This window comes from Poecilia reticulata, linkage group LG4 (genome assembly GCF_000633615.1).
Source record: "Poecilia reticulata strain Guanapo linkage group LG4, Guppy_female_1.0+MT, whole genome shotgun sequence".
Taxonomy (NCBI): domain Eukaryota; kingdom Metazoa; phylum Chordata; class Actinopteri; order Cyprinodontiformes; family Poeciliidae; genus Poecilia; species Poecilia reticulata.
The window spans coordinates 15086384-15099003 of NC_024334.1; the positions used below are offsets into that span (position 1 = coordinate 15086384).

Here is a 12620-nt window from a genome sequence, read left to right on the forward strand (position 1 = left end):
GTAGAACGATCCAGCATCTGGTTCAGATAGTTTTTTTTCTCCGGAGCTAACCGGATAGCTGACGCCATTCATCCCACAGAGTGCACGAGCTGCACTATATTCACACGCTCACCACCAAACAAGTTTATTCATTTCAGCCAGAAACTTGGCGCTGCTGATGAAAAGAGTTTTGCTTCTGCTGCCGTGTTTGTGCTCTAAGTCCTTCTGTGTATTACAGGTCTTCATTTGCAAAACACTCCGCAGTAGGAGAGCAGAAATATGAGTGGGTCGTCCTTGATAATATTTAACTCTGCAGGCTGACAGAGAAAACATTAGTCATCGCATTTACATAAAGTACGCTCAAAGTCATGCTATCGCGCCATCTGGGATGCAGTTTTAAGCCTGGGCTGCATATTTTCAGAGACGCTGCAGAGTAAAAGTGCTTCACTGTGCGAGATGTGAGAGTTTCTCTGAGGGAGACACATCAGGGGATTCTCCATCTGGAAGAAATGACACGAGTAAACCAGTACTACCAGACTGTACTGGTGTGTATGGTACTTCTCTATAGAAATCACTCAAATAGATTAGATCAACATGTTTCAATAATGAGCTAATTCATCTCAGGCCGTTCAGGCACGAACAGGCTCCTGCTGAGGCTACAGTCCGCCACCTTGTGGTGGCTGAGGTACACAGCAATTTAAATTCACCGTTCTCTGCAGCAAAGATGGAGCCATTTTAATCCCGTGTGGATCACTGATATTCCACAATAAATTCAAACTTGTGCTGCTGACTCAATTAAAGGGGCAGTACTGTGTAAAACTGACTTTTTTGAGCTGTAAATCATGTTATAATGTTATTCCCTCATCAGAAACAAACCTGGAATGTTGCCTTGATTCTTTCATGCATGTTTGAGAAGTACTTTAATCTCCCATGGCAACCATTCTGCTGTGCAAAACGTCTTGATGGGCCTAGCTCCGCCTTTGAAACGCAGCTCCTCTGAGCTTCCACCTCACAGAGCAGCCCAGACCAGCCAGCAGCAATTAGCAAACACCTAGTGGAGCTGTGTGTCTGCTGAGCTCATGAGAGGAGCTAAAAGGTTTGTAGAGGAGGTTAATGTCCGACTTCCTGAAAGTGGAGTTTCAGAGCGAGCAGAAGTTTTTAAAGAGGAAGTCAAATTTCTTTTACATCATAATTGATTTATACGGCATTTTTATAGCAACTGAAGGTTACATAGTTACTGTTGTGAAATGAGACTACGTGCCTGGAAAATACATATATTTCAGTTATGTGAAATATTTCAGTAATAATAAAAATAACAATGTGAGTGCTTTTACTGCTCAAACTCTATGTCAAAATATGTGTTTTATTACAGATATTGATGCTGTGAAACAGAAATCCTTTTACCTAATGAATCAAATTTAGGAAACGACGCTGTTGATGTTTTCTAGACAGAGAATTGTACCGCAAGCGTTAGAAATCTTTTTTATATCGTATTAGATTTGATTAAATGATTTAATCACAGCTGACATCAAATCAAACAATACAGTCTGTCATTCTCAGTGTTTCCTCTGCACTGCTGCTGTTTGCTAGTTCTCTTATGAAACATTTTTCATCTACCCACTCAAAGCTTCAGGGTACTCAGCGTTACAGCATCCTTTAAATGCTCTCCAGACTCTAATTTGCTCTCTTATTAAATCCGTTTTTCTTGACAATGACACCAGGTTTGTTTCAATCCTTTTTTCTGCTGTCACTATAAGGAATGAAGCCAGGCGGCCATCCTCCAGCTCTGTTATTCTGTATAAATCCTTTTTCTTTGTGCAATTAACTTCCTTCTCCAATCAGCAAAAACAAATTGCTCTGTTGTGATCAATGATAGGAACAGTGCCGATCAGATAAAGGACTGTATAGCACATTTCATTGGTCCAGTGGCTTCAGATGGAGTCTTACTGTGCATATAAATGTTGATTTATTAGATACCAGATAAATGATTCCATTCAACTACTGATTTTTATGGAAAAAATGTCAAAATAAAAGATGTTTTTAATATGGTGTGTTGGTTTCTTTACACATATGGACCACTTTGTGTCAGTCCATCAGAAAAATAAATTGCAATAAAATACATTTAAATTTGTGATTGTATCTTGACAAAATGGGGAAATGGGTCAGTTTCATACTATTTCATTCAAAAAAATAATAAAAGCTCCGTTAAACTAAAAAGTTGTTGCTGCAGATTTTCTTCTATCTTCGATTGATCAGCTGATATTTTTAGCCCTCTGCCTCGCTCATTCTCTACCTCTGCAGTCAGATGAAGAGGCAGCTGGTGAGACTGAACCAGAACCAGGCTGCAGGTCCAGATGGTGTCAGTTTCAGGGTCCTGCAGAACTGTTACAGACCCACTATGTGGGGTTCTGAAGCACCGCTTCTGCCTCAGCCTGACTGAAAACTATCGGCCTCCTGGCCCACCTGACCAGGAGGCCTACTGCACCTACTGCAGATTGGCTATTTCATGGAGCTACAGCTGAAGACCTCATCATACAAAGCAGGCAGCACAGTGAGGATCGTGTTCTTTGATTTCTCCAGAACATTTAGCACCATTCAGCCTGATTTGCTTTGTCAGAAACTCCAAAAAGTCTCAGCTGGAGGCCTCAACAATCGCCTGGATTAAGTATCATCTGACAAACAGACCACAGTTTGTGAGATCATAAGGTTCTGTCTAACTAGAACCAGGAGAACCACAGCCAACCGTTCTCTCACCGTTTTTTTTCACTCTGTACACTTTGAACGTCCAGAACAAGTCCTAGTCCTACCACCTGTGGAAGATACATAGATGTCTCTGCTGTTGTCATGTGTATGAGTAAGGGTTAGTGACCAGGGGAGCTGGTCTGGAGGACACCAGGAGAACCGTTTCTTGCCTTGTTTTGTTTGTATGTCCATTCATGTGGTGTGTGTCCCACTGTGTCACATCATAGCATCATAGGCAGTGCAGGAAAACATTCATAGCACAGGTGGATGTTGGCATGTAGGTCACCTACAGTTAATGATTCAGCACAAAATTAAGGAGGTAGTTCATTTTTTAAAGAATCTTATGTCCGTTAGAGCATCTCTAGTGAAAACTCTCCACACAATAGGTCCTGATGCTACATTCAAAGTTTATGTCTGGATTTACTGTGTCGGGCTTCTTCTGGTGCAGAATTATAACAAATGTCTCACCTCAATGACATAAAAGTCAGATAAAGTGCGACATGTCCGTTGTGACCACAGACACTTTGAAAACTTGAAAACAACAGGAAACGTAGATTTAGCATCATATGTGGAAGTGACACAAATCAATCTTTTCAGGGATGGAAAGAGTTTAAAAAGATCTGAATTTGACCACTTAGGTTTCAATCAAAAAGTTGGATGTGGGTTGCATTTGTCTGCTGTATGAATGTAACTGTGGAGTCCTCACATAGCTGATTTTTTTCGACGGTGTGGCCTTGTGTTTAGATGGTGGCCGAAAAAGAGACTCGCCCTGGACACCATTCATGCAAGGACCGCCACTGCCAAACACTAATAATCAGACCAGAAAGGGTCTCACTAAAAATTATACTTCTTCATTTCATCTGAGTGTCTTAAAAACAATCACATAAATCTGACAGATAGATAAAAGCCAAACAGCAGCAATTGCCCCATAAAAACCACCAGCTTTATAACAGGTAACTGTCCTCGCTCTGTAATTGGTCTAAAACGCCCCCCTACATCTCTCCCCCCCGCCCCCCAGCAGAGATCATGGCCCCACATGAGGGAGCCTGGGCTGCAGTCGGCGGCGCGGCTCAGTCTGCCTCCTCCTCGCCGCGTCCCGGTTCTCATCCCCGGCGCTGCCGCCAGGATCGATCATGTTGTATCTCGGGATGTTTTCCACGGCTGGCCCGCACGATGCCGCCTGATGCGGATGCATGAGTGTGTGGCAAACTGATTCAGACCGCAGCAGATGTGAGATGCCCTTGCCTTCGCCATGGCCAAAGGTCCGTTTCCATGGGGGGTCTTAAGAAAGCCTCTGTACGTCCAGGTAAGCTCTTGGGGGAACCCCCCTCAGCCCCCGCCACACACACACACACACACACACACACACCTCTCTCTCTGCTCTGATTCGGCTCGCTGCATGAGCAGCAGTGTGTGCGCTCACCCGGGTTGTTGCATGGAGAGAAAAGAAACGAGACGATGCAGCTGATCGCGGGTAAACGCGTGGCGTGTTTTCCCGTCACATTTTGATTCTGAATGGCTGCGATTCTGCAGAATCATCTGAAGGTTTCTCCGAATGACTCATAAAGTCACTTGATGCTCGGCAGGGATCAGCCGTCCTCCTGAGCCCGCGGTTGCCGTGGCAACCACTTCCATGGTGCAGCTGGTACATCACACGTTCAAACCGGGCTGCTCTGAAAGCAGCAAAAGTTTTAAAATCACAATGCAGGTCAGGCTCTTTACACGCATCTGTTGCCAAACCTGGTAGAGAGATGAGTACAGAATCGTCCAAAAAATTACATGATTTATGGCGGCAGCATAATCTCACTTTTTCTTTTCATTTTTTTTTCATTTTTAAAAAGAATAAAACTCAAACCTTTAATTTGAGTAGTTTCATTAACTGGGTGACGTTATCTCCAGCAGAGCTGGGTAGTAACACTGGGAAAAAATACTTTTAAGAGTTGATTTACTACACAGTATTTTTTACTTCTACTTGAGTAATATTTTTATAGCATATCGCTGCTCTTAATGGAGGGAAAATTCTCAATATTCTACCCACTGTGAGTAACTTCATTGAATGAAGAAAACATAAAAGATGTACGAGATACAAACACAGGTACAGTTTCAGTCGAAGTAAGTTTTTGTCTCTATCAGAAAAACAAACCTTTTTATGATTTGGAAGATTTTATTTTGTATTCATGTTGTTTATTTGCATTTTAAAATATCGGAATTAGGACATACGCTTGCAGTTTTGTTATTTTTAAACATTAAATCAGATGTTCTGATCAGTTTCTCAGTATCTTTTAACCAGATTTCATTCTATTACTTGAGTATAATTTTGGAGGGGGGTTCTCTTATGTTCTTTTCTCTGCTGTCTGTTCCACAGTTTTTCTAGAAGTGGGTTCTTTTCATTGTTCTTTTTTTTTTAGGGAAGTTAGGTAGATAGAGTTGCAGGTTTTTAAGCTTTGTCGATATTATTTTTCTTTTTAAATCTCTGACTTTGTCCATTCAAAAGAGTTGAAAGGTCACCACTTCACATTTAGGAACATCCTCATCCATACAAAAAACATGGACCCAAAATACTGTAAGAACCATGTGCTGAAGTAGCCTAGTCTCTAAAATACAACAAAAGCAATGTAGTCATAAAGCACGTGCTTGAAGGATGCCTTTGTTGCTCCCGACATGTCTGGGGTAAAAGGTTAGGTTAGTAGACTAACTGCTGGAGATACTTTCTGCTCACAGCATTGCCATCAATGATGACTCTTTGTCGGTGCTTGGATGATACAAGTTACGGCAATATTTAAATTCCCTCTGGCATAAGAAAGGCATTTTAAAATTTTTAATTTGTTAGAATTTATTTTGGAGAACTAAAAACTGGTCCATCAGTGATTTTGTTTAAAAATATTACCTGATAAAGCTGCACAGTGTAACTTTTATAAAGATAATTTTTTTACTTATTTGTTTAAACTGTCACTATGTTGTGACAGTTTGGCATGAGACAGTTTGATGGGGCGTGGCATTTCTTCAGACAGCAATAGTAGCTCAAAGAGAAGGTGGAGGAAATTGATCTTTTCACAGACTGTCTGTCTCATATTAAACTATCATGATGTGACAGTTTTAACAAATATGTATAAAACATAATAAAAAAAAAATACAGATTGCAGCTTTAACGTGGCTTTTTTCAAAACTGAATAGATGAACTCAGCTAAAAATGTATTATTTTTTTATTATTCTTTAGCTTGCGATTATGCTACATTGGTGAAAGGCACATATGTTTTATTGATTTCAGACATATTTTCGTGGGATTTCAGTAATCTGTTAGCTGAAACCATGCTGAACGTTTTCATTCAGATCCACCCAAAGCATGTAGAATCAGAACAGGTCCAACAGAGGCGTCCACCATGAGTGTCAAACTGCTTGGAAAGCATCTTGAGGACATTCAGAGGTGTTAGCCACTCACATGCAGCATTTAAATCCAAAGTAAAAGCTCAGAGGACGATACCAATATTCAGATTCAGCCTACTGTAACTGGTTTGCTTCTTTCCTTTTTTTTTTCCTGGTTAAATACGTTCAGCTGAAGCCACTTGTGTTTTCCCCAATTTAGGCAGATTCATCTCACCTCTTGTCTGCACACACACACGCACACAAGCAACACACACACTCACACAAAAACTGTTAGAGACAAAAAACTGTCAGAAGCAGTTAAAAGAAGGAAGAGAGGCGCTCTCCAGGGACCGCTCCGAGCGCCGCTCCGTTTTCTAGGCCACAGCAGCCTTCCGGTGACAGCTCAGGAGGTGTCGTTCAGGGACCCTTTGAAGGGAAACGATTTCCACTAAAAATACAAAAACTGACTGCAACGTTACTCCTGTTCCATCTTTAGATTAAACACTCTGATTCATATCATACTGTGATTTAGATCAAGTAATTTAACCTTTTCCTCGCAGTAAAGAGATGCTTCCAACGTAGCTTCTGGGAAAGTTGCGGAGTCAAAAATAAAAACCGAAAAATAATTCTGGTTCGTTTTAGCATCAGACCATTAGTGAACAAACATCATCATGGAGCTCGGCCGACATGGCAGGCAGGTTACCGCCTGCCATGTCGTTTCAGGGTGAGATCCTGAAACGATAGCCGAAACTTTGGACATCCCAGAGAGCTCTGCTCAATCCAACACTAGAACATGGAAACCGTATGAGGACAGGGAAACTATAAGAAAGGAGAAAAACTAACTCTGCATATCACCCTGAACACACCACAGCCATGGTGAAACAAGGTGGTGGCAGCATCATGCTGTGGGAATGGGTTTTTTTTTTCCAACTGGGAATGGGAAGGTAAAGTTGATCATGGTAGATGAAAAGATGAATGGAACTCCATGTGAAAAACTTGTTGAGCATATATAAGTATTAGAATGGCCTAGTCAAAGTCTAGGCCTAAATCCAAGGGAGAATCTGAGGCAATGCTAAAGAGTTGATGTTCATAGTGATTTTCCATCCAATCTGACTGTTTCAGTCTGTTGATAACATGATTGTTCTAGTAATCAATCAATTATTCTGACAATTAATCGATTAAATTGATATTTGATTTGGTATATTTTGCAGACTTTTCACAGAACCACTTAAGCTTATTTCATACAATATTAGAAATACGACTAATGCAAATAAACATATAATTCAATTTCCTTCTTAAATAAGAAAATAAACCTTTTATTGCTGAAAATGCAGTAGCAGCACTTCATTAGTGATCACTTGATCATTTGTAGCGAAGGATTCATCTGCAGCCAAAAAAGTATTTCTACCATCAACATGTGAAAAGATTTCTGCTTGACTGAACATCAGCAGATTGTAGATCTAATCTGTTGATTCATTTTGGATTAATTGATTAATAATTGGAAAGCAAAAGTTGCTTAATAGATTTTGAAACAAGTGATGCTATTACTAAAATAGTTGAGAATTATTTCAATAACTGGTTCATCATAATTATTTTTGATTGACTATTTCAATCTTAGTTAATATTCAGTGTGGTGATGTTGTGATGAGCTTTGTGATCCTTTTTTTCTTTAAAAGTGAGGAGTTTCTATCTGATTTACTCAAATTCCTTCATCATATTGATTATTTATCTGAATCCCAAGATGATGACAGCAGTTCACTAAAGATCTGCAAAATAAGCTCCATAAACAGATATTTTCCAACATATTGCATCCAAAAATCCTAAGTTTTTCCATCAGTTCCAGCAAAAATGCAAAAACACAAAATGTTACCAGGGATTTACTCTAGTGCAAATACTTTAGTACACTGAGAATAAAACAAAACTAACTGACAAGTAACTTTTCAGCAAGATATAGGAGTTTGTTTTAAGCCAATAGTGTTTTAGGATTGTTGAAAAAATGACCAGTTCCACTGGCTGATTTTTCACTTATGGAAAAAGCGTCTTGTTATAAGTGAATAAAGTATGCATGTGGAACTAGTGCTTTAAAAATATCTATATTAAGAAATCACTGACTTAAAGAAGCTCCTACATCTTATTGAAAAGTTACTTATACATTAGTTCTGTCTGATTTCAAGTGTGGTAAGATGTTTGTACTAGAAACTAAACAAAAATTCTTTGCAGTGAATCTCCTGTGAGCTTTGAGCCCACACATAACTGAAAATATATTAACTTAATGTCACCTATCAAGCCTGTATCTTTGTGGTCAGAGCTGAGGAAGTGTCCTGTCAGCAGTGTTTGTGTTACGAAGAGCAGTTTCCCCATCACAGTGTGAGGGGAGGAGCAGAGAAAGGCGGTCCTTCCCAGACGTTTCACCTGGCTCGCACTTCTTGTTGCATAATTTACAACGGCTGTCTAATCTGTCGGTAATATTTGACAAAATGTCTCCTCCAGGCCTCTCCGTCTTTTGTTTCCAAGCCTCCTCTCATCTGCACAGCTGCCCATTAAACAGCAACCTCTGAGGGAAAGCTTTATCATCATACATAATGGATGAATGGTGGGCAAGCTGCAAAAAAAAAAAAAAAAACAAGCGTTAGGACTGTAATATGTGGCTCGTGATCAGCTTTAATCTCCTCTCTGCCTCCGTAGTTCAGCATCAGGTACAGCATGTCCTCCATTCTTTGCATGTAGTTTATCTGAAGCTTCAGGGCTAGTCAAAAGAAAAAAGCTCTCTGACAGGGTGCTGTGCGTTGGTGTGGAGGAGGGAGATCATCCAGATAAAGACAGGCAGCTTTTTTTCTCTCTCTTTCTTTCCCTTCGCCCATCTCAGCATATGGTCACAGTCAGTCGCTAATTAATAGCTGTCACAGAGGCCACAATCAATATTACCTCATTAGCCATGTTTGTGTAAGTCTCTTCTCTCGCAAAGGGTCAATACAGAATCCCACAGATGGAAATGCATCAGAGAGAGCTGAAATGAAAGCCACAAAGTATCAATTAGAAGAAGCCGAGCTGTGTGTTTGTTTTCCCCACTCAGGGATATTTCCGTCAGGCTTTTTGCTGCTGATGGTCTCCCACCTACGGAAAAACTGACGCGAGGTTCGGGCAGCGCCCACTCATGTGGCCAGGGCAGTTAAATATCTATCGGGCGGTCACGGTCAGATTAGTAAGTAAGCCAATCAATACAAAAATAAATAAATAAAATAGCAGGGGGAATCTGATGGGGAAGCTTCAAAAACAGAGAGATAACACCAGATTTTTACCTTCATCTAGATCACATTATAAGCTAAAAGATGCTTGTTTTTACATCAGCTGCAATAAATAAAGGAGTTTGCTGTTTATTTGAACATGTGGAAAATGAATGTGTATCAATATGACATGAATGTTGTTGCAATCCCAGGAACCGTTTAAACAATATATATTTTTTTAATGATTTAATTTAGGATTTAGTTTATCATCAGACATTATGAGAAAATCACTAGGAGTCACTGATGATGAATACAAAGAAAATTACTTCTGATAACCAAATGGAAATGGAGAATAATGAATAAAGTTTTTATTCAACTGATTATTTGTTGAGTTTTTTTTTATACATATTTGTGAAAACTGTCACTATGTGGTGAAGGTATGTTATGAGACAAATAATCAGTGAAAAAAAGTCAAGCTCTTCCATCTGAAGAAGAGTTGGTTGGTCGGAAACAACCAATCAGAGTTGAGACCCACTACACCACAACAGAGCCTGTCATGAATGCTCATGCTAGTTAGCATAGCCACTGATGGCAGCAGATAAACGGTTTTCCTGGTACATTACATTGTTTCTCCACTATACGCATTTTTAGCAGCACCTATACAAGCATGACTGACAGCACTAAGACCCTCCTCCTCCTGGCTTTGATTGGTTGTTTTTGATGGGGAGTGGTGCATTTCTTCAGACGCCAATCTTTTCTCACAGATTATCTGTCTCGTACGTTACCATCACGACACGGTAGCACTTTTAACTAATATGTAAACACAGATTTCTGTAGAAAGCCTTGTAACGTCATGAAAAATTAATCAAATCACCTATTATGAAACAAACAATAAATATTAGACTTTATCAAATGCCATCATCAGAATTAACAAGCAAATATTCATCAAATATGTTCATTGATATCCCACTTACTACTAATGAAAATCAACTCTAAACAGGTTGGTTTCTAGCCGTGATTTAAAGGAACTCAGTGTTTTGGCAGTTTTGCAGTTTTCTGGAAGTTTGTTCCAGATTAATGGAGCATAAAAACTGAATGCTGCTTCTCCGTGTTTGGTTCTGGTTCTGCTCTGCATCCCCAGAACCAGAAGACCTGAGTGGAAATGTTCTGGTTCAAGGTACAAAAGACTTGAGTTTCTGGAGGAGGTTCTGCTTTTAGCCGGATAATGACCCAATAGCCAAAGTCGCAAGAAAATGGTTTAGATCAAAGTAATTTATGAAAGAATGGCCCTGTCAAGGTCCAGACGTACAGTAAATCCAGCTGAATATGCTGCTATGGGTTTCAGTGCCATGACCATACCAAACCTTTTCCTTAAAACTGGATGATCACAGAAGAGAATAAGTGATTAGAGGCCACTTCACAGAGAGAAATTGGATTAGTGAGTGACTTACAGAGACTGCTTGAAAGCAGATTTCTTCATTATCTGTAGTGTTAACAGCAGAAAATGGATGCAGGTTCCATTTGGAAAGAGACTCATATAACAATATAATTTAATCTGTTGTCTTAGTGTTGAAAATGATCAATTTGGATTTTTTTTGTGCTTTTTCTTCTACTAAACTGTCTAAAGTCTTTGAAAGGACAAATAGGAAAATGGAACTTGAAAACTGCATATTAGAGAAAGGAGAGCAGAATGAAGAGACGGACGACGTGTCAGATATGAAGTGGAAGTGAAATCTGCAGAGTGAGTGTAGACGGGGGGGGAGATCCATCACTGTCATGCACTGACTGCAGGACTTGTCAACAGATGGAGAGGCAGCGTTGATTTCCTCTAATGTTCTCCATTTGGAGGAAAGCCGCTGTGGATCCGGCCAGACCGGAGTCAGAAAGAGAACCAAAAGACAAGATAATGACTCTGGAGTGTCCCACATGTAAACACAACTTACAGTGAATTATTAAACATCCACTGGAATGAATACACTCTGATTCAGCTCTTCCAGCCTTCACCCAATCATGTCCTCACACACTTTTATCAATTTGTACCTTTTATTCATGCAGTCCCTTGAAAAAACATTCATATTCCCTGAACTCGTCCATGTTTTGTCACCTGTTATCGACTTTGGCATAAACGTTAATGAAGTGTGTCTCAGTGCAGCTCGGTGGGTGTTTCTATTAATATTCAGCTGTTAGGAGACAAAACTCTGCAGATAGTTTTCATCCACTATTTGATGGTTTCTGTATTGTAAAATGAACCACTTCCATTGGAGAACCATAACATGCCTTACAACCACGGTTCTGATTTACTCACACATTTCTTCTGATTCACTTTCTGACTCTGCTCTATTTACAGAAGAACTAACAACATTGACAGGAATCTGAAAGGAAGCAGCAACTCGAAATACTCAGACATGTTCCAAAGGAATAAAAAAACATCACATAATTAAATAAAGTGGAACCGAAGTCAAATTTCTTGTTTTGTGCACAAATTTGGCAAACAAAGTAAGGAGATGTTGGTTCAGAAAATTTCTACTGCCATCAAGTGGCTGAGAAAAAAAATGATTGACTACATGTTGCTGCCATTTTACTTAGAGGTTCTTAGAAGTCAACACTATGATGGAGAAGCAAAGAATATTTTAGCACTTCAATAAAAAAATTCTGAACTGTGTGCTCCTGTTTGTTAGGTAAAGTGACAATAAACTCCGAGCCAAAAGAAACTGAAATCATTACGTTAACATTGAGATTGTGCTGCTTATTTAAAAACTGCTGCAGATACAGAACTCTATGTCCTGGTCATGAGTTGTGCATATCTGCAGACTTTGCTCTATCTATTATAATCTTCAAGCTAATGTCGAAGGTCACTGCTTCTTTGGCCAATAGCATGAATCCCACTGACCCTATTGTAAAATGTTTAGATCTAAAACCAGTAACAGGATTAATAGGAAACACGAATAAGTAGCTCAGATTACAACACTGACTTAGGAAAATCAGTTAAGCAAGCCAATTATATTTAGAATTGATCAAAATGCACTATTTAAACTAACAATGAAACAAGAAATGGAAATGTGAGATATTTTGCTTTGAACATTAGTCTCCGCAGATATTTTTCTGTTTTTTCTGATTGATCCTCTAAACTTTCTGTTCAGCTGCTACTTTTTTCTTTGCTTTAATCGGTCAGAAAGATTAACATCTCCATGATCGTCTTTTGCATCAGCAGACGATACATATTTAAGGTATTTCCCAGTTTCCACATTGGGTAACAAAAACTTCATATGAACAAAAATATGTGTTATATCAGTTATACAGTATATATATATA

General features: G+C 39.4%; 1 protein-coding gene across 1 annotated transcript in view; it reads left to right on the plus strand.

Moving 5' to 3' along the window:
- Positions 1–846: 846 nt before the first annotated feature.
- The window catches only part of dipk1ab (divergent protein kinase domain 1Ab), a 16254-nt gene continuing 4480 nt past the window's right edge, over positions 847–12620 (plus strand). The window contains exon 1 of the mRNA XM_008407772.2: positions 847–4027. Within this exon, the coding sequence (XP_008405994.1) occupies positions 3974–4027 (54 nt within the window). The 5' untranslated portion in view covers positions 847–3973. The remainder of the gene's footprint in view (positions 4028–12620) is intronic.